A 22,992-nucleotide genomic window follows, 5' to 3' on the forward strand; every position below is an offset into this window, starting at 1 on the left:
GACTAGTTCATGAATTTCTACAGAGGGAGAATAGAAAACGTATCTAACACGGGCTTCAGCTAGTCTGCACTGTCACTGACTGTGACACACACTTGCTATGAACCCTTGTGATTGTTTGGTTCCTTAACCTCAATCAATGATTTGACCCCTTGAAGAGCTTTTCAAAAAAGGGTAAAAGTGCATGCAGGTAGAAGAATCTGTAGCTAAATGAATCTGGTTTGATGTCACAAACCATATTAAAGAGGAGACAAAAATAAAACTGCACAGTCAACAAAAGCTGACTGCACATGTAGAGCAGTTCAGCCAAAGTAACTGGATTGATAACACTTTTAGAGGTTAGTTTCATTTTAATTGTTTTTATTTCACACTGATTAAATAGCCATAATTTGTGTTGTGCTGATATTTATTGCTTTTATCTATTCCAGGAAATCAACACAAGCCTAAATTTCTTAACCTATTGGATTATTCTACTGCTGGGACATTACAAGGGGTTGGGGCACAAAGACAGACTTAAATCAACATGCCTCAGACAGTCTTGACACCTAAACAGGTATTTATTGCAGGGCTTTTGTACTGAATAATACTTCACAGTATTATTATCTACATGCAAATAACACAAAGTCCATTTCTCACTGACTTTGGAACTATCCATTGTCGTGCAGGTTTTTGTCTGCAAACTCCTCTGCTTGGGAAAGTGACTTCAAGTCTACAGCCTTTATCATATCTGCTACACAAAATGTTTCTGCACGCTTGAAAAATGTGCAAGCGCTGGTTACTTCTTTGTTTTCTGAAAGTGGCAAATGAAACAATAAACTTCTAAATAGCTCTGTGGTCATGTTAGCGGCTTTACTGGGCACATTTAGCAATGACCGACAGTGGACAATAAATAACAGTGCAGACCATACAAACACAAGCCACAGCAGCAGTTGTGGCCGTTGTCTTTGAATAAAGCTTTTGGCACTCTGGTTTCATAAAACTTGCTCGCTTTAATAAAACAACTTTGTTTTGTAGTCTATTGTTTTGTTTTTTTTAGTGTTTCCAAACCTGGAAGATTGCCAGTCAAGCAGGTACTCAAGTAAAGTACAGTTTATAGTTACTTGTGTAGTATCTTACTTGGAATAATTATATTCTATTCATTTCTACTTTATTCCAGAAAGGGAAATAATGTACCTTTATCTTCACTGTAGGTATTTAACGGATGTAGTTGCTGCTAATTTTTTTTGAAGGTTTTACGTTTTAAGACATTCACATTATTATAAATAAGATGCTAAAGCAGGGACTTGACTCCATGTGCAAACAGTTATGAGTGTATCTAGGAGAAAAATCTGAGGAAGGAGGAAAGCAAGCAATATCACTGTTATGTCTCTAAACGCCTTGAGATAACGATTGGTGTTACCTACTGCTGTTTGTCATGTAAATTTGTAATGTTTATCTTTTATCTCAAATGGAATTCAAAAAGAACAGTTGTCAGTTACAGTATGAATTTATAAAACAAATCCTATAAGCTCAAGTGACCTGATACATTCTTTTTTTTAGTGAAATACTGCAGTTTCACTTCCTCGGGTCCCTGAAAACTGTTCAAAACGGTCTTGGAATATTCTCTCAAAAACACATGATGTTATTTAAAAAGGTCATGAACTAAAAGTTTTTGTGAGCCACTGCTTTTTTCAGGTTCACAAAACCTTACAATACTTCCTATATTTTCTTGATCCCATAAATCTCACCACAGTTTTTAAAAAAATAATAATAATCAAAGCTCTTATCACAACATGCTTCTTTTAAAGCATTACTGACTCTCCTTTACACAAGCTTGGAGAATATGGCGGTATATGAGAATGTGTATGTGTGGTGTGTGGTTTGTAATGTGTGTATTTGGTTCTTGTGTTGCTTCTCTCCCCTTCTTGTTGTCCCACATGAGGCTCTCAGTGAGCCCACTATAGCCTGCCAGCACAACTGACCTGTAGTAAGAGGGAAATCAATAGTCAATTCCATTTTGCAGCCAGCGTGTGACAGGTACTAGATAGGAGTGGATTGGGTGCATGTAAGGAGCAGAAGCGTAAGTCGGAGCTTCTTTCGCTCTCTCTCTCTCTCTCTCTCTCTCTCTCTCTCTCTCTCTCTCTCAGGCTCACTGGACCAATCCTCATGGTGGACACAGCAGTTAAGTGCAAGAGGCCACTCTCCTCAGTGTACAACGAGTCAAGGGTATGTAGACACATCAAGCTCTGTGAATGTTAAATACAGCTGTGCTCGTGACTAATCTCACATGACAATGGGTTTCAAGGAAATATAACTTGCTTTTGCAGCCACATTTCTAAAGATATTTACAATAAATATGACTATGGCAGGCTGCACAGTGGAGTAGTGATTAGCACTTTTGCCTTGCAGCAAGAAGATCCCTGGTTCGAGTCCCGGCCTGGGCCTGGGATCTTTCTGCATGGAGTTTGCATGTTCTCCCTGTGCATGCGTGGGTTTTCTCCGGGCACTCCGGCTTCCTCTCACAGTCCAAAAATATGCTGAGGTTAATAGATGACTCTAAATTGGCCGTAGGTGTGAATGCGAGGGTGATTGTTTGTCTGTATATGTAGCCCTGCGAAAGACTGGCGACCTGTCCAGGGTGTCCCCTGCCTTCGCCCGAGTCAGATGGGATAGGCTCCAGCACCCCTCGTGACCCTAGTGAGGATAAAGCGGTGTATAGAGAATGGATGGATGGATGACTATGACAGGGAAATTCAGTACATATGCAAATTGAATCGATTATGTCCATAACAGTGATGGTACAATCTGAAAGCAATGCACACATTGCCAGAATTTGTCACCATCCTCGAGCAGCTGGTAACAGCAAATATTCTAATCTTTACCATCAACTTTGGCCACCAAGTTGTGCCCCTGACTTTTGTCTTGACATAAAGATCCCAGTAACTCCTTTCCCTGCTACTATTAGATGGACTTTCTTGAGGTCTGATGTAGATGTCAGTAGATCTCAGAGACTGACTTTGACTAATGACTTTCATGACCCCTTACTCTTCTTGAACAGTCGCTAACAGGACATATAGTCAGTCATGTCCTAGATGAATTGCAATGAGTTAAACACCCTGCACATCCACACACGTGTTTTCAGCTGTCTCTCTAGTTATGCCTCTGCTTAATTTGATGATGGTTAGAGCTATGATGGGAATCATGTGACATCAAACTCTGTTAGTTCTCCTACATGGCTAAAAATGTTGTTCAGGTAAATTTTGTACAGGATGCAATCTGCTGAGCTATCCTGAAAATGTCTTATTTGTTGGTTTATAGTACTGGTTTAAACAAAAAGTGGACAGCAAAGATCACTGTGAAATGCATTTACTTAAAACATATAGCATGTTGTATTGAGTCCATACCTTGATTAGTACAGTTTTTACCTGTCACATTTTAAACCTATGCCTCAGCTCCAACATGGTTTTGAATAAAATATGTTTTTCTTTACTGCATCTCATTTAAGTCTGTCAATTTAATGCCTGATCTTGAACTTTCGGACAGATGGTCTCACATTAATTTCATATACTCTGTGACTGCAAGCTGTCCACTCCCTGAGGTAGGAAACCATAACCTTTCCAATGCCCTTTCCAACACAGTTACTACAGTTTCTTTTTCTTTGGTCTGCACCAAACATGGCTGCTGTTACAGTGGCCATATAACTCTACTTTTGATTGGTCCAAGAATATATTGTATAGCTTTATTTACTCCAGATTTAGAGAATAGCTGCTGTTGTGGCACCATTATTCCCTCTTTACTGGCTTCACTATGTCCGTGTCATTGGAAGTGAAGACGACTGCCTCTGTCCGGTAGCCTTTAAACAGATAATTTACCCAAATACTATTTGTGTGAACTCTGCGTGACTTTCACTGATTACCAATCAGACAGTCGAGAAAATAATATGCTGCAAATATCATCATTACTAACATACTCTGAAATCCTGGTTTGTGGCTTTAGCATACTTGAATTTCAGTTTTATAAAGAACCATTTTCAATCAAATAGGCAACCTGCTGAGAATTTTTAATTTAAACACTTGAATCCTTACTGAAATGGTGACGGTAAAAGGAATTATGTGAAATATTTTCTTCTCCAAAAGGCCTGGTCTTTTTCAATATATTCACAGACAAACTGTAGTGTTGGTCTTTTATCAGCATTTAAATCTCTTTTGGAGCCAGTAAACTCTTAAAAACACACACCGTGTATCTCATGCATGCTGTCACATAAATGTGGCATTTTCAGGTATTTCTAAGAAAAGAAAAATCCTAATCTCCTCATTGATGCAGGCTTTCCTTCACTGTTAGAACCAGGGTTGGGTATGCTGATTTTTGAGTATTTAGAGTATATAGGGTTGAGTGCAGTAGTAAGATGACATTGTGTGAACAGAAGCCAATGAAATATTTTTAGATCTGAATGTAAGCATTTATGGTAGCAGAAACCATGATTACACGCATGGAGATGGCGGCTAACTACAGTTCTCTGCATAGAGGCAGATTCATATGAGTTGATATATCCAGCAGTGACTAATTTGGGGTTAGTCACATCTCTAATGTGAATAAGAATCTGAAGAGGAGACAGCATTCTATTAAGTACAGTACAAGAACCGTAATCAAACTCACCAAAGCTTCATCAGTTCAACTTAGCTCCGGGGCCATCAGCTAATTTTACTGCTCACTGAAACGTAGCATGTAATACCCAGTGGATGGAGAATGCTTCGTTCATTACTGCTGATTAGGAAAAAAGATCAAGCAAAATATGTCAACTCATGATAACCAGTTAATGTGTCTTTAATTAGTGCCTGCTTTTCTTTGCTCCCGTTGGTTCCTATTCAAAAACCTACCACTGTGTGCATTTAATTCCTCCTCCAGCGGCCCTTTGATTAACAGTTAGCTTCCATTATGCTTTTGAGGGCAGTAGAGTGACCGAGCAGGGATGCAGCCGTTAGATTAAAAGTTGAGTGGGTGAGCTCACTGGCTCGCCTCGTGCACCATTTGAAATGAGTCCTCAGCCTCTGAATCATTTTACGATTTAATAAGCTAATAAACGTGATATGGCAACTAGTTTCAAGTGCCCTTGGGGGGTCAAGGCACGGTTTACAATCCCATTTAGGAGCTTGTTCTATTACCTCGCTGACAAAGGCTTCGACGGGCTTCGAGAGGGAGATGACTGCATTTTGAAGCAGCCTCAGCGATACAGCAGATATGCTACTTGAGAGGTCACACTCAACACAGAGGGGTCAGCCTGAACCAGAATTACCACATTCTTATAGCAGGAAGGCTCCCTGGAGACATATGGTAAGACATTGACAGCTGCCGTATTAGCACCTATAGGGAAACCGTTGAATAAGGATGAAATACTTTCATTCTCTCATGCAAGCAGCAAGGTCAGACACCTCGCCTGTTAAGAGATTGGCATTTCCTTGCTACAAATTTAGGCATAATGACTGTGCCTGTTTTTGTTGTCAACCATCACAAATCAATATATCTTCAAAATCGTGAACATCCAAAATCACCTGTGAAGAATTATGGCATTTGTTTCAGATTTGAACACGTTTAGTTGAGCTTTTCAAACCCTGAATTTAAACATAGCATTTTCCTACCCATAACAGGGCCCCACCAGTCATGTGTTTCTTCCTGAAAAATAGTGAAGTTTCACACATTCAAAACAAGGATGTTGCTGCCGCTGCCGCTGCTTGGCTAACACACACACATATGTCCTGCAATCTGAGCTGCTTTGAGCCACAGTGTTTCATCTGGTGCTATCAGGGCTGATGAGAGCCTCTTGTCTTTCTGGGTCTGCTGCAGCTGCTGTGTGGTGAGTGGCAAGCCTCTCTGATGGCTCTCCTTTATCTTCACATCAAGTGATTTTGCTGGGCCTTTCATTTTGATACTTGTGCCAGATTGAAAGGGAAAACTTCACAAAACTAGTTTCGGAATGACACCGGGTCAAGCTAGATGTTTGCATCCTCATCCAAGCTATGGACCACTCAACTTAATTTAATCTGAAACACATACTTGATCTGATTTTCTGGACATACTGTATTGTACCTGTGCCATTTATCATACTTTGCCATTTTAATGCCTAATACAGCCAACACATTTTTGAAAATTTAGGATTAAAAGAGAAGTATAAAGTGAAGATATTTAGTAAGGTTTAGTAAGCTTAATGGGCCAAATGTGTTAAAATTTTGTCAGTTGTTGGGATATTCTTTTGGTTTGAAAGTCTCTATGGGAGAAGTGTAAGTGTGTTAAGGTACAGATGACACAGTAATGTTCTGATGATCCAATAAAAAAAGAGGAACATGAAACAGATTACTTTAGCTCTTTTTGGATTTTGGGAGTTTTACAACTGCTGACACAGAAGGTCATCTTTTCTGAAAATCATTTGATAATTAAGTGTTCAGATACAAAAAGAAATTCTTTAACTCCTTCAGATTCCTTATTGAAAGTGTAGTACTTGGAATGAGAAATACAACGAAAAGGGGAAATAGTGGAGTTTGTCATTGCACTCTGTCTGAAGGATATTGCTAAATCCTGAACGTGGGCGTTTTGTAACCCCTAACAGCAACGGGAAAGGAAATGTACAGAAGCTTTAGCAAAACAGTTCTTTACACATAGTGACATGACTCACCGAGAAATGAAAATGAATCCTGAACGTATTCCCAGCTAAAACAAAAAACAAAAACATTACTTACCAATACAAAAACACGAGCCAGACTTAATTTATGCTGTTGTATTTTAAGTATGTCATTGCATTTGTTTATAAAATGCACTCCAAGTGTAATATTCTTGCCAGCTCTCCCCCTTCTCTCCCCCTCTTTTTCTCTCAATTGCCTTTTGTCAGAGCAACGGGCAATTACCTATTAGTAGTAAGCAGATATTTAAAAAGGAAAGCAGGGGAAATGGGGGCCTTTTTGCACATGGCTGATAAGAAACAGTGAGAAATTTCATTTTTCTCTAATAGAGAAAGGCAGACTTCACCAAATAGTCAGTCATTGTGGGCTGAGGGCGGCGATCAGACAGTTTGAGTGATGGATACAAATTATAAGTAATACTTCCTCATCTTATGGGCTTGTTGCAATTTAACAGTCTAGACTTAAAGTTTCTGCCCAAAGGTAGAATATTGTTCCAGACCAGATGTACTTAGAAGATTAGATTAATGGAAATCTAATAGCAAATAATTCCAATTTACGTCTTCAGCCTCAAGAACACATTGAATTGAACTCTCAAGAGACTGCTGATGATATAGATGTAGATATTGCGCTACACATGTTTTCCAAAGGACTTAAGAGTTTTCAGTTCGTCATCAGAATCAGGAACGGAGACCAAGACGTGATGCTAGAAGCCCACAGGAAATTTCTCAATGCTGTGGTCTCCTTTACTGAATTTGTGTGTGTGCATGTGTCATGTATGTGTTGCTATGTTACGCGGGTGTGTGAGCACATCTGTGTGTAATGTGTCTCTGATGGAGAAATCAATAAAGGTTATCTGCCACACTGTCAGATAACACACGAGAGCTTTCCTCCCTGTTGCGTTCCTTGCAGTACTTAATGATTATGCATTTAGGATTTAATGATGGTATCAGTTAGAATTATTGGTAGCATTAAGTAATGAATTTGAAGCTTGATTTACTCGCGGGAATGAATCGTATTTGATTCTGTACATGAAATCGCACTTGAAATGTGACACATTTAATGAGCTCTTCTTAGTGTAAACCTAGTCATCAGGTGCAATTCATCACCAAGTCATCTAATGATTGATTTATTAACCTTCTTTTTCTTTAAACTTCCAACAAACTGTTTAAAATGCTTCTACCAGTTTCCTAGAGGATAAAGTGACATTAAACAAACAAAAACTGTGAGGTGTTTTTTTGTTTTTGTCTGAGTCAAAAATACAACAAATTGGTCCTGTAATTTAGAAAAAAAAAAGGTTTCCATAAGTGAAAGATATAGTGGTGTATAAAAAAACACAAATACATGTGCTTCATTACATGAAATCCCATTTCACATGCGATTTTCAACATGCGAAATACTTGAAAACCATATTTATAAGTGACATATACGGAAAATGGTGTTCTATGTGTGATTAATTTTCAAACACTTTAATTGTCAGGGCAAAATCTTTGTTTCAACCAGTCAATTAATGGATCAGGACTCTGTTTTTTTTCTTACAGCACGGAGATACACAGCCATGTCTTGCTGGTGATGCTTTGTAAGCCCGCAACCACATTTCTGTGAATTTTAAACTTCCGTGCCTGTGTAATGGTGAGTGCTTCATAAACACAGTGCTCACAATTCATTTCAATTTCCCTCATACCTGTGTTTGTATTGTGGTCAGGGCCGGCCCTAGAACTTTGGTGGCCCTAAGCAAGATTTTTTTTGTGGCCCCAAAACATGCACAGGGCAACTACCAAATCACATGCACAGCTTGTAATTGGGTTAAAACACACATGCACATGATTAACAGCAAATATTCAGCCCACTCCTGAACTTCCTTTTTGGAGCCATGATGCCATCTCTAGTGCTACTGCTTTTCCATCTGTGGCTTCTCCAGACCAGTGTAATCGATCAAGTTTGAAACGGTGCCGTGGTGTCACAGTAGCCTAACTTACGCACGAAACATGGAGTCACCAACTGACTGCTGGTTTATTTTTTCTTTCCTGTATTTTTCCCGTATAGTTTTCTAATGAGCCAGTTTAAATTGATATGTTACCATGATGATTTATGTTTTATTGGAATAAAGACAGGCATGGGCGTAACCACCATCTCAGAAGTGAGGGGGACAAATTTTTCAGAGCGATTTATCATTCTCTTACATTTAATTGCACCGTCCTTAGTGGCTAAAGAACCACATAATCCCTAACAGCCACAGTACAATACCAGGGGACCAACTAGGCTAGTTCTTTAAACTATAAAGTATAAAACTTTAAACTATAAAATCTAAAGTTTTAGTGGCCAAACTCTAGTTGAGTTGACAACAATGTCCCTTGAACATCTACTGGACGAGTAGCCAAAGGTGCCAAACACTGAACATGAAATGATCAGTACTGCCTGGTTTCTCCCTGCAATAGATATCTTATTTTCAGGAAGTTATAATCTCTCCTTACCTGTAAAGACCCTACATCCTTGTCCCTGCTGCTGGCCTCTGATCCATCTCCTCCCTGACTCTGCTCTTTCTGTTATGGCAATAAACATTAAAAAATGTGGTAAGAAAAATTCTGAAATAGCATTAGGAAGAGTAAAAATTGCAGTAGAATTTAACCTCAAAATCACTTTAACCCATAGATACATATTTTTTTCTCAGCCACTTATATATTTTTTTCACCTCTGCAGACCCTGCATGGTCAACATTACTGCCGCCTCTGGTCCATCTCCTGCCTGACTCTGCTCTTTGTTATGGAAATAATCATTAAAAAATCTGAAAATCAAAATTCTGAGATAGAATTAGAAAGAGAAGGAGTAAAAAATAGTTGTAAATTTATACCATAGATAGCCTATTCTTTTTTCTCCTCCCTGACTCTCCTCTTTTGGGACCAAAAGACTTAAATACATGGAGAGCAATTGTGAGCACATCTTCTGCCCAGAAATGAAAGAGGACTGGGTTTAGTCCAAGAATAAACTAATTAGCAGTAATGTAACAGAGGCAACCACATTTAAATTATTGTTAACTAGCTTAACATATTGATATATTGCCACGTTTTACCTTGTCATCATTTAGCTAACAAGTCTAACATTGTTTGCATCCAACAAGGTCACACAACTTACACGGTTTGTTTGGAAAAAAAACTGTGTAAAGTTTTTTGCTTCTTGCTGGCTCTGGCTGGTTTGCTAAACATTACTCCAGACCCACGTTCAGCACTGCTCAGCACAGCAGCACGTCTCCTCTGGAACACCTGCGTTAGCATGCGCTCATGGTGCATTCAAAGACGGCTCGGGAAAACACGTTACTGGATGCTAATAACGGGTTTAGCTGTTGTAACGGCTGAAAAAAGTGCCTTGACATGTCTGGGGCTGCGGCTGCCGCCCAATCAGCGACACTGAACTTACAACGCGTGTTGGGTGGTTGCCAGGTTAGTCCGAAGCAAGTAATGTTCGATGGCAGTCTGTGGGTCAGACCATCAGACACAGTCAATTCGGGCCCTAAGCAGCCGCTTAATTCGCGTATAGGGAGAGCCGGCCCTGATTGTGGTGTCCCAAATTATTCTTGGATTTAAAAAGCAGGTTGCTGACTTAACACCAGAAGTACAATGTGCTGTGAAATTGCTTCCATCTGCATAAACCCCCATTTTCTGCTTATTATACATATAGGATCAATCAACTGTGGAGCTCACACCCAACAAGGCTAGTTAGCCTTTTAAAACTAGCAAATACCAATTTCCTTTGTAGGAGTAAAGTGTCAGAGAACAGGGAAAGTATGTGTACAGACAGCTACTGGTGATATCTCCTTATTCTGTTTACAGGGAATTCAAATTTCATTTTTATCTGGTAGCACAGCTTTAAATGTTGCATCTCCTGTGTAATCATATTGTATAAACGTTGAGCCAAGCTTCCATGAATGTGGCTTTTTATTATTCCCGAGTGTGTCATGTGTCAGTGGTGGGATTTGTTCCGTATCTGCTCGACAGACACAAACAGCACTGTAGATTTTTCACTGCTAGAGTTCTGGGAAGAAGTAAATGCATGCTGTTTATACTGAAATATTATGCATCATGGAGATCACCTCCAAACCCTTGAATAAACGTCCTGATGATGTGTTTAGAAGCGACACACGTTATAACTCTCAGTTTCTCCCTCACACAGTGCAATGTCGCTTGGGAAGAAAAGGCAATTCTCATTGTTTTGATAGGATATGAATGTTTTTAATTTGAGAATAAGGCATTTCTTTTTGGTTGCTTAACAGGTTTTATCGTCATGATATCCACATGGATAGTGATTGCCGTAGTGGTGGCATTTGTGAATGTAGAGAGGAATGGTGAGTCTTGTTCTCAGTATGAAACAGCACATCTAAATGGAAATACCTAACTAGCAATTATGGAGACAGTTTTTATTACACCTTTTCTTCCTTTGCTGGGAATTAATACCCTCTTCAAAATGTCACATTTAAAATCTTTTTTTTTTTTTTTCAATTTTAGAGGCTGACATGCAGCCATGTGCAACGGTCCAGACGTCCAGCTCGGTGGTGCTTATGGGGTCACCTGTCACGGCAATCTGTGTCGTCAGAGAGGACTGCCCTCTAGTCAATGGACAAGCTGTTCGTATAGAGTGGCGCCTTAACAATCGCTTTATTCCTAGCAGCTCTGCTTCCAATGAGAGCGCCTTGGTTTCTGAGGCTGTTATATCAAGCTTCAATCACACCAGGGCATCCCTCACCTGCTGCATCCAGTCCTCTCCCACTCAGGTTGTTGCAGGAGTGGAGATCCAAGCCGGATGTGAGAAACAGTTAATGTTCTTTCACACGTGTGTTCATTGATCAGATTAACTCACCACTGTTGCTTGTGTGTGTCTCCAGTGGGGAAAAAATAGCGACATAATTGGGACAGTTGGCACCTTTTTAAAGCAGTCAAAGGAGAATTTATTGTGTTTGTTAGAAAAGGGAAAATAAAACCTCAATACTTCAACAGGAAAATTAGTCGTAACTTTCCTATTATCCAGTCTAACAAATGTGACACTAACAGATCTTTGGAGAGATACATATTTTTGAACCTAACTTGTGTTTAGTTTTTCTGTTAATTACACTTATTTGTTGAACATTGTATTAAAACTCTAAAGCTCCTGCAAATAGAGATGTGTTGCATCAGATTTTCCACATGCATTCTAAAAACACTATTATGGCTAATGCAATTTATTGTGTTCCAAAATCTCTTAATACTAAATATAATCGCACCATAGATGCATCACTACTGCCATAAAACCCCTGATGGCTGTTCGAAAAAACATAATTATTGACAGTGTACGAATATGACCTACTGCAAAAGGTCCATATAAAAAAAAAAAAAAAAGCTCTTAATCTTGTTTTTCCAGATCCACCAGAAGCACCACGGAATCTCAGCTGTCAGACAAACCTCACCACCTCTAACACCCTGACCTGTAGCTGGGACTCAGGACAACAGGAGACCCACCTTCCCACAAAGTACACCCTCCACACTGAGATATGGTAATTATCTGCCTGCAGACGCACATTTACGGACACAGCTGTGAGAAACCAAGCCCCATTTTGGTGACAGGAATGTTTACAAATGTCACTTACAAAATATGCGTGTGAAGTTACACAACTGCATTTCCCACATTATGATTTCATCATTTCAGGGATACACACGAGAACCAAACTTATAAATTGCCACCAGGAGTTCAGCATTACACCATCCCACGCTCTGGTTTCGTTCTATTCTCTGAAATGAAAATATATGTGAAGGCTGAGAATGACCTCGGAGAGGCAACTTCAGCACCAATCATTCTGGAACCAATTAGTGCAGGTAAGAAATATATATATATATATATATATATATGAAAATAACAAACAAGGAGTGGACAAGCAATTTAGCGGCCATTATCCAGTATTTTCTCTGAACAATGCTTAGTTCTACTCCTTCACTTTTCCTTCATAACCTTACATTTAGATATTTTGTTTATCTCATTCACATTTGAGTCACAGAGCTTAGTTCAGCTTAGCATGACTTTTTAAAAAAAAAAAAAAAATCCAGCCACTCAGAAGGTTATTCAACAACAGTATGTGCTCTTCAGAAGGAATATTTAGACTCATCACATCTTTTCTAACTATCTTGATGAACAAAACAGCTACGTTGAAACTATATATATTTCTATGCAAGTAGCTAGAAATAACATTTCTCCTTTCTCACAACATTACACAACATAGTACAACAGAAACTAAAGCGGCGTGTTTAGCCATCTGTTTGGATTACTAAAATTTTGAAAACTAGGTTAAAAAGCCTTTGTATTGTTCAACAAAAGTTATATTTGTTCATCCGGACGGTTAGAGGAGTCTTTGTGGCTTACAGAAATGCTTTAAGGACAGTAGATGTTCTTGAAGGCTTTCCAAAAGTCACCCTTTGCTTTTCTAAACACTTGGTGCTTTCGCCTGTTATTCAAGTATAAAGGTAATGCATGAGAGGAGAACACTCTGAGTATAATATATGCTAAAAAAAAAATGCTAATTCTATGTGATCTTTTGCTTTCGTAACTGTTTTATTTCAGCTAAGTTTGACCCACCCAAGATTCTGAACATCCAAGTGGTGCCTAAAAGGTATGGCTGCCTGAGGCTGAGCTGGAGCTTATCCCAGCACCAGAGTTGGATGCGTGAGTACCGTCTGAACCTGGAGGTCCGTCTTCGGACTATTGACAGCAGCCAGTGGAGGGAACCAACAGTAAGTTCAAATTAATGCACTGTGGATATAAAGAGAATTCCTGTGGAGATGTTTCCTAACATTTGATATAAGCATCCATATGTCCTGCGTGAAGATCACAGTGTTTGTATCTAGAGTCACATTTCTATGAATTGTGTGTTCTGGGACATATGTCAGGTATTGGTGAGCCGCGTTAGACCATCGAGACATGTCGACCAGTGTCATCTCCTTCATGGGACCCAGTATTTTGTCCAGATACGAGTCAGATACCAGCAGAGCCCCTGGAGTGAATGGAGCAGCAGTGAGTCTGGAGTCACCTTGGAGAGCGGTAGGGCTGAGATCAATTCAGTGACACACTCAGTCGCTTTAACATTTTCCAATCTATTGCCTTTTCTTCCATTTCCTGGTCTTTTCAATATATGCTAATGTCATGTTCCGCATCTCCCATTGTTTTGCTCTATAGCACAGGCTGAATTGATGTATTGAGTTTTGTCGCGCACTCTCGTAGTGAATCCATAAGACCTGTCTTGTGTAGAAAAGTTTCACTTTCTAAAGAGTGAGAAGAGAAGTGGAGGCTTTTGACAAACTGCAATGCTGACAGCCGTCTCTTTCTTTTCAGCTCCCACTGGCCGCCTAGACTCATGGATGAAAGTATCGGGGGACCATATGCCCAAACAACTCAACATACACTTGTTTTGGAAGGTACACACATCACACACATTGCTTGATACCTGTCACAAACTGATGTATTTTCTCTTATAGTTTTGGTGGAGTGTGTGCGGTCTGTCTTTAAAATGCCTTCTCCCCCTTTATTTTCTGTTTTTTTCCGTTATAGCCATCAAAACAATTCCGTGCCAACGGCCAAAATGTGTCATATATCGTCTCTGTGCAAAAAGTGCCAGGTGAAAAAGGAAAGGTGTGCTCTACAAGGGAGAATTACTGCACCTTTCAGCTTCCTGGGAGAATGAAGAAAGTGTACCTGAGCGCTGTAAATGCAGCAGGGAAATCCTCCCCCACTGAAGTTCGGATATGCCAACCTACAAGTAACTGACATCTTTAAAATGCTTGAGATAAGATACAGTGAAGTTTGTTTTTCCAACAGTATGCATAACGTGTTTTTTTGTCTGTAGCTCGTGCTGTGATATTAAACGTCACAGCTGTTCCTCAGGATGAGAGATCACTAATGGTCCAGTGGAGAAGTAAAGTCATTTCTAATCTTGTTGATTATGTGGTGGAATGGAAGCCTTTGTTGAAGCCAGAGCTCTCTCACATTCAGTATGAAATTGCCAACAAGAACCAGTCTGGCCTTGTTATTACAGGTATGTTTTATAGTATTTGTATTACATGCTTGAAGATCCCTACACTTCTTATTTCACTCACCTTTTGTTTGGTTTTCCTAACCGAATGATCATCCTTTAGGACAAGAATTCAAACAATCCCCTCCTATTCAAGATTTTCTTTTTTCCTGTGCGCAACCTGCCTGCACAGTGTTAGGATCTTGTGGGCACTGATCCACTCTAACCTCTTCTCTCTCATCAATAGGCAGCTTTGAGCCCTACAAGCCCTACGAGATCTCTGTATATCCTAGGTTTAAGGATGGGATAGGCCTTCCTCAGACTGTTAATGCCTACTTGAGACAAGACGGTAAGTCACCAAAGACACGAGGAGGATCACACAAAGAGAAAGCAGAGGTGTGAGAGTCAGGCTACCTCAACTTTGAAGAAGTGAGAAGAGTTTGCACAAGAGTTTAAAAATATATATATTGTGCAAGTTCTCAGGGAATAGCTGATATATGATGGAATAATGCCCTCTTGTGGAAAGAAATGAATAACTTTTTTGCTGGCCAGTATGGCTTAAGACATAGGCTATAATATATAATGTCAAATCCTAATTGGTCTCTACAGCTTTAACAATCACATATTCCTTTTTAAAGCTCCAGCCATGGTTCCAAAGATACAAATCAAAAAGACCTGGAAATCACATATTGAGCTTACTTGGGATGAAATACCATTAGACCAGAGGAATGGAATTATCCTGAACTACAAAATATTCTACTGGGATGAGAAGGGACCCATTAAGAGTAGGTTAAAAATCCATACTATCATACTGTTGTATAACATTTTTATGTACTTAGTGTTCCCTAATGTCTGACCTATATTTCAGTCGTGCATGTTGATCCAGAAGAGAGAAAGGTGATCCTTAAACATCTCAGCACTGCGTCTGTCTATGAAGCTTTCATGATGGTTAGCACTGCTGGTGGGAGCAAGAATGGCTCAATAACTCATTTTGAAATTGACCCTTTTGGTTGGTATTATCATTTTGCACTTTGTGTATATAAACTAGAGATGAACAGAGGGTGTTTTCTCGAATCGACATTATGTGTTTTTTTTTTTCTTTTCCCAGATGCAGTTACTGGTGTGATGATTGCAATTGCAACTGGTGTTGGGCTGTCATTGTTGATCATTTTCACAGTCCTGACTTGTTTTTCCAAACACAAAAGGTAAGATTGTTGCCATGCTGTGTTAAGCTATGAATCTGGGCTGTTTCTTATTCCCAACATACATTTGTCTGTTCTTCTGTTTCAAGGTTAAAGGGGCGTTTTTGGCCAGTGGTTCCAGACCCAGCTAACAGCAGCATTAAAAGATGGACATCAGAATCAACACAGGTATGGCAGGTTGACATCCAACTGTGCAAGGATATATTTCCATCAGTAGCTGTGAGGATCAAAATGAATCTAACAGGAGAGTATAGGACAGGAATATAGGGCATCCAAATTAATGTGGCTCTTTGTTGACTTAATGTAAAAGCAATAGCTATTTCCTGTTCAACAAAACTTTATGACTCTTAGAATTTCACAGCTATTCTCACTGCCCTCAAGTGGTCAAAATATGCTACTTTAGCCAGCAAACTTTAGCTTTAATTTTACTATCCTTTTATATGCCTGACATAATCAAGTGTCTATAAATTGTCATTTACTGTTATAGACATCATTTCTTTTTCTTTTTTTTCCCATTTATAGGATACATGTCTTTCCTGTGACAATGAGGATCCAATGTACTTGTCCCATCTCAGCTTCCTGGACCTCCCTATGAAGCTAAGCAAAGAAGAAGATGATCTTTGGTTAAACAGTGCAGAGGACACCAGTGACTTGGGAGAGTCCATTTGTGGTTCACCATTCATCCCAGGATACTCTGGTTCAAACAGCGGCTCTGTCCCCTATGCTACCGTGATATTCTCTAGTCCATGCAACAGTCCACCCCCCAAAGAGCCTCATGTCTACCTGCGCTCTGAATCCACACAACCCCTCTTGGAGACAGAAGAATCCTTCACTCCAAAGTGCTATCAGAATATGGGGTCCGATGAGATGCCGAGGGAGCAGTGTTTTTTTGGGCCATGCCATGATTGTGTACCCAAAGTTGGGGCAGATCCAGTCATTGTTTGGGATGAATTTCCTTTTCTACGAGCATTAGCAATGAATGATACTCAAAATGACTAAAAGTACTTCACTCATTTTGTAAGATGTTTATGTATTTCTGAGTTTGTTTATGGTAACCCGGCACAGTATACAGCTGTTAATGCAAGCTATAAATAACGCTAAAATCATGTTGAAAATTAATGATTACGATGGCAATGCTTTGTCTGTACTTCACTTTGTACATACATCACATCTTTAGAAAATAAACTTTTTTGCAAGAATATATCTATATATTGTTGAAATCATGTCACTGTGGGTTATATGTGCATACATTTTAACATACTCAAACATTTTAATCTAAAAAGATAAAACCTATAAAGGCAGAAAAGCATTGTTTAACCATTAAATCATTCACAGGTTAAATCTGAGGTCAGTGAGACACTTCTGTTGTTTAGATGAGAGACTTATGCTACACTTTAAACTGAATAGAAATGTCACTGTAACCTCAACTGGTTTATATATCCGCTTAGTTGTATGAAATTCAGGAAATTAATAATGAAATTAGAGGCTGGTATATTCTCTTATATATGTGTATATGTATACTGTAATACATAATGCTAGCATTGTGATTCACTGACTGATTGCTTGAGTTGTTTAAATAGCAACCCCAACTGCAAACTGTGTTGTCTCCAGTTTATATACACTGCTAAAGTAAATAAAGAGAACACTTAACATAACAAAAATTCAAACAAATTTCTGGGATCTTAATCTGTCCAGTTAGGAACTGTTAAGTGATTATGAATCCCTCCTCTGTGGATTAAAAATGTTGGTTTTCACTGTCCATTCTTACATCATTTTGTTCTCAATGAATGCATAGTGTATATCAATGATTGATGAATTCCCTTAATTTTTTTTAGCAGTGTAGCCATATAGAGTTTATGGTCCAGTCCAACCAAAAGCCCCTAATGTCAAAAACATGATGTATCACCGTGGATGTAATGATTTACTTTTAAAACAAAAGACTACAATTCTACTCTTTACTGTTTTGTTGTTGTTGTTGTTGTTGTTTTCAATAAAGAAATCATTAAAAAATCAATCTTTTTTTACTTCTCCTATCGATGTGTTCTGGGATTATCGGCGTAGTCTAGTACAGCCATCTTCACTCAGCTAGTTTGGTCTAACCAAAATGGCGAGTCTCGTGTAGGGGTCGAGTGTGACTGCTTGACACATTTTCAGCATTTTTATAGAGTTTATTTTCTACCTTGCTACCTATCCCGTGAGCCATGTTCACAAACATAGGCCTGCGGGCTGTTCTGAAATCGTCCGCTGGTGTTTTGCGGGAAAGTTCCGCTCTGTGTTCTGCTGTGACAGTGAAACCCTGGACGTGCAGCTCGGCTTTACTGTCCGGACCGATAGTGAGTCGTGGTAAGACTGGAAAAGGCAAAAATAAACAAATAAATAAGAATTTTAAAAATGTAGATAATGTACAGTTTTGCGGAATAATGTCAGTGCAACACATTTCACTAAGCCTGTCAGTTTACTCTCCAACAATGCTATTCTGTTAGCAGGTAGCTAGTTATGGCATCACCAGTCGGCACTGTTGACATCTGCTATGGTGGAGATGTGATCTACTCTAAGCGAGACTGCATAACTTATGTCACTACAAAGAGGAAAAAAAATCAGAATTTCTCCTTATCATATCAATTATGGGGGCTATGCTATCACTTGTAATAGCATGTATATCTAAAAACAAACCAAATGCAGTCAGTGGATTCGAGACAAAAGTCAAACGTCATTATGAAATCAAGAGGAATATAAATGGTAAAACCGCCGCATTTAAGCTAGTGGTGCGCTTTTTTTAGGGGGCTACGTAATTTAATTGCCTTGAATCATTGTAGTCCATGATTATACTCGTAATTACGCGCTTTTGCCACTCAATAGTGTGACGTAGCTAAAGGTAAGACCTTCATGTCAACAAAGCTAGGCTACATATTAGAAAAACACCTCACAGCATCATGAACAAATACACGCCTAAAAAATGAATGTAAAGATTCAAGACAGCTGTTTACAAATATTTTTGATAAAATGTATACAACACATAGGAGCCACAAGAGTCAAAGATAGAAGAGTAAAATGCATGATAGTTATCCATATGGAAAATCAACAGTTAATGAATGAATTTCTAGTCTGTTTAGCAGGAAACAGACAAAATCAAGTTAACAAACTACAAATCATTGATCACAATAATTAGTGAGGGCTTTTGTGGAGTAGGAAAAAAATGCTTGAATTCAACATTTTTCCATCACATATTTTACAAAACACGTAAAGACAACAGCTGTTATAGAATAGTTGCGGGATTGCTTGCTGAAGAAACAGGCTGTTCAACTGAAACCAGTTGGTGGTGGCAGACTAACCATCAAATCAACCAATTAGTGGCAGCGCTGTTAATTGCACAGAGAATAAAACTAAAAGCTACATGTGCAATCAAGTCAACTGCAAAATATATGCACAAACATTTTGTCAAAACTTATTTGGATTTTTAATAGGGATCCTGGAGAATAATGTTGATGCGTTACCTTCAAATCCCTATTCATCTTAATTACAAACTACTGAGACAAGTCATAAAAGCCAGGCCTTTAACAATATTGCTGATCTTCCTATATTGCTACTAACACTTCTGGGGTACTTGATAATAATGTAATTTACAACAATATGACTAGTTTACTTGTTAGCTAGTTGAAACAGACTAAAGGTGTGAAGTTTAATAACTGACATCTCTGTAGCGTGACACAAAGCCTGCAAAAGAAGTGTGGCTAACAGCATTGAACGTGTTACTTTTGTTTTTCTGCGTTTGAGGTTGCCTCCCCCCGTATTTGTCTGCTCAACCTGATGCAACACCTTCCTTCATTCTCATGTTGTCTGCAACATCTACAGAAGCTGTGTTTCATTTCCCCCTCAAGTCCAACAATTTAGCCAGCAGGCCACATCTGTCCATGACTCTATGATAAATGCAGTGACAAGAATGAAGAAATCTCTAACCTACGATGTTGGGGCTGCAGTAGCTAGTCTGTGGAATGTCAAATTAATTATACAGTGCTGTTAAACATCACTTAAATAGTTAGAAATTTCTTAAGAAAAATGTAATCTGCCTTCAAATATGTGAGCATTGTTACTACTATATGTAATGTTGAATTGCATTAAGTATTCTTGTCAGCAAAGAGCACTGAGACATGAGAACATCTTCATAGAATTAATTCTACATGTGGTTGGATTACTGATGGAGGGATAAGGCATCAGTGTTTTGAGGATATTACATCATTTGAAGTTGATGATATTGTTAACCGCTGTCCTCTCACTATCTCATATGTGCGTAGTTGTGCTTTATCAGGGGTGTGAAACAGCCATGTTGTGTAGATTATCTTGGTCGTGCTCTTCAAATCATTCAGTGAGTCACGCAACTTAAACTTGTAAATCAGTTTCATCATCATCCTGTAAAATTCTTCTCACAGAAAAGAAAATGCCTTTCTAAATGCGTAATGTTGTCTACCTAATAAAGAGTAGGACCGTAATTTATTTTTGAAATGGTTCGTTTCATTCTTAAAGTGATGTTACAGGAAGGAGAGTTTGGGATTATTTTAGAATGGGGTGAGATGAAAAAGCTTCTGGTCGTACAAATGGCTTTTTAAATGCATTTCCTTGGCCATCATACAGCCGCTGAAAGTCATTTCTCAGAATGCATATATGTATATTACTTTAGCTTAGCTCATTGATAGAGCTGTGTATTTTGACCTAATCTGGAAACACACAATTGTGAGGCTTCTAACATGCATTTTTTTGTTAAACAAACTGACACTATGTTGTCAGTTGCATTGATTTAGTTCTATAGTAACGTTTTTTTTAATCATGTAAACATACCTTTCCCTCCCCTATAGTTATACATACTTCCTCATCACCTTTGACTGGCAGATGCCTTTCTACCAGTCATATATCATTAAGTTTTCTTATTCATCTCTTCTCTTGGCACATCACACCAGTGATCCTCCGGGCACACATTTCTTTTTAAAAGAGCATTTCTGTCATTTAATCTGCTGCACATGTGTGAGTATACACAATTATTTGTTTTGCTCTTTTTTTCTCAGTTGCTGGAAGCTTTGCGACTCCACCACCAGTCAGGCACTATGCTCGGGTGGCAAAGAAAAGGAAGACAGGTATTTTTCAAGGCACAGGCATTGTCCTCACCAAACCATGTGTACATATTTCTGGAATGCTCACGTAAGCATTTTGTTTCTTCCAGGCCCTGAGAGCCATCTTAGTGATCTTGCTCCGACAATGCTGAAGATGGATTATGCAGCTGTACCCCTTGCTCAAACGTAAACATACATATGGCCCTCACCTTAAAATGAGCAAAAATTCAATAAAATTTTTAATGCATTTTAAATCTATAAACATATACTTTTCAGATTGAGCGTCCTGTCTTCTAACCCCACTATGTTTTTTTTTAACAGGACTGATGATCTTGTTAAGCGCATTCTTTCGCTGGAGTTAGCAAGTCATGTAAGTTGTGGTGTCTGGGCGCATCACTTTGTCATGTTTTACCTTGCTATTTTTACTTTGTGATGATTGCTTTCTCTAGAAGTGTACACTGATATGCCACTTTCAGAAAATGCAGTCCAAAACAAGTAGCTCAGTATTCATAACTAGTAATACTAATATTGTGGATGTCTTCAGAGTGACAAGCTGCAGATTAAAAAGGAACAGCTGATAGCAAAAGTCCAAAGGGATGAGCATGATCGCAGCTCAGTGGAGGTCCAAGGTGAGGTGCAGTTCTTTAACCTTTCACAAAGTGTTTTCACCAAAGCACAAATATAGAACATCCATTACAATAATTGTCTAAAGATTAAGTTCTCCTTCTAATCGTTCTTTCTACAGTGGCAATTTTGACAGCAAGAATTCGGAACTATCAGGAGCATTTGCTAAAACATCATAAGGTGAGAGGAGTTGACTGGTCTTCTGCTGAACAGTAACGCATGTTCTGTGGACATGCTTCGTAAAATTTCCATGACATATTTTAGAGCGGTTGACTTGTACCATGAGAACTTTTGTATATGAATGTCTCTCCACATCACCTCTCTGCCTTCCTCTGGTGTGAGGTGTGCGTGCGCTACAGGATATCCTGTGTACTCGCCCACATTAAACAAAAACACGCACAGCACAGCCATGGTCGGAAGTTTCCATGTTGCATCACAACTTCAAGCTTTTTAATAAAATTAACACGGGTATGGAAGTGATGTAACTTTAAACCCTTTCTCTGTTGTATTTGTAATTAACTGTCTCGTCATATGCAGACGAGCATATAGTGGGCCTCAAAAGGCCTCATTTCCACTGATTTGGGCCTGCTTGAATCACTTTTGTGGTTTAATTTTATGTCATTTCCTGCCAGGACAAAGCTAACAAGAGGCGGATGCTCATGTCCATTGACCGAAGGAAAAAGCTTCTGAAAAACCTTAGATTGGTTAACTACGATGCCTTTGAAAAAGTGTGTGAGCAGCTGGGCATCACCTACACCTTCCCCCCAGAGTACTACAGACGAGAAACTCGCCGCTGGAAGGCCAAGAAAGAATTCTGCATTAAGGTAGAAAGCGAATGACCTTCTATTTACATCTACATTTTGGATGTGCAATCATCTATACTGGTTTTCATTGTCAGCATTAACGTACAATAATTCCGCAGAACTTTAAGCTTGTGCAAACTCACATTAGTGAAACTATCACATGTAGTGTCGAAGGGCATCACTCAAGTTTTCTGTAAGTTCATCTGACTAGCACGTCAAGGGTGTTAGTTTATGACCAGCTAACACTTTGCTATGTGCGTCTTCCTTTTAGGTCTTCAAAGCAGTGCAGAAGCAGAAAGCAGAGCAGAGGCTGAAGATGAAGCAAAGTTTAGCCTCCACAGAGACCGCAGCAACTGAAGCAAAAATGGCTGAGACCCAATAAAAGACAATATGCTGTATATTACAAGAGCTAATTCTACAAGCTTGTCTTGACCAACATCTTTACTTTGAGACTCTTAGTTGTGGTAATGTGACATATGGAGAAGTGGGTTCTTTTTCTTAATGTGTTGCCATCAAATAATATTACTCGCTTTTGTTTTTAGGTTGATGCCCCAGTTATCTATAAATGTAAGCAATTAAAGGAAATAAAACATC

General features: G+C 39.0%; 2 protein-coding genes across 3 annotated transcripts; both read left to right on the plus strand.

The window, feature by feature from the left end:
- The first annotated feature begins 5,694 nt into the window (after nt 1-5,694).
- On the plus strand, nt 5,695-17,883 carry csf3r (colony stimulating factor 3 receptor (granulocyte)). 2 transcript variants are annotated; one of them, XM_022189643.2, is made up of 17 exons: nt 5,695-5,827; nt 8,186-8,276; nt 10,912-10,983; nt 11,144-11,440; nt 12,033-12,165; nt 12,318-12,484; nt 13,224-13,393; nt 13,550-13,700; nt 13,992-14,074; nt 14,208-14,415; nt 14,503-14,691; nt 14,915-15,016; nt 15,306-15,452; nt 15,536-15,676; nt 15,776-15,872; nt 15,959-16,037; nt 16,392-17,883. In XM_022189643.2, exons 3-17 carry the CDS (start codon nt 10,923-10,925, stop codon nt 16,866-16,868), a joined length of 2,502 nt encoding a protein of 833 aa, XP_022045335.1. In that variant the 5' UTR covers nt 5,695-5,827; nt 8,186-8,276; nt 10,912-10,922; the 3' UTR covers nt 16,869-17,883. The 2 variants fall into 2 exon arrangements, with proteins under 2 accessions (XP_022045335.1, XP_051812925.1); XM_051956965.1 differs by lacking the exon at nt 8,186-8,276.
- Nucleotides 17,884-17,955: 72 nt separating this feature from the next.
- On the plus strand, nt 17,956-22,992 carry mrps15 (mitochondrial ribosomal protein S15). The gene is made up of 8 exons (XM_022189761.2): nt 17,956-18,212; nt 20,927-20,995; nt 21,082-21,157; nt 21,293-21,341; nt 21,516-21,600; nt 21,717-21,775; nt 22,228-22,419; nt 22,670-22,992. The coding sequence occupies exons 1-8, from the start codon at nt 18,071-18,073 to the stop codon at nt 22,778-22,780; spliced, it is 783 nt and encodes a 260-aa protein (XP_022045453.1). The 5' UTR covers nt 17,956-18,070; the 3' UTR covers nt 22,781-22,992.

This window comes from Acanthochromis polyacanthus, chromosome 12 (genome assembly GCF_021347895.1).
Source record: "Acanthochromis polyacanthus isolate Apoly-LR-REF ecotype Palm Island chromosome 12, KAUST_Apoly_ChrSc, whole genome shotgun sequence".
Lineage (NCBI taxonomy): Eukaryota > Metazoa > Chordata > Actinopteri > Pomacentridae > Acanthochromis > Acanthochromis polyacanthus.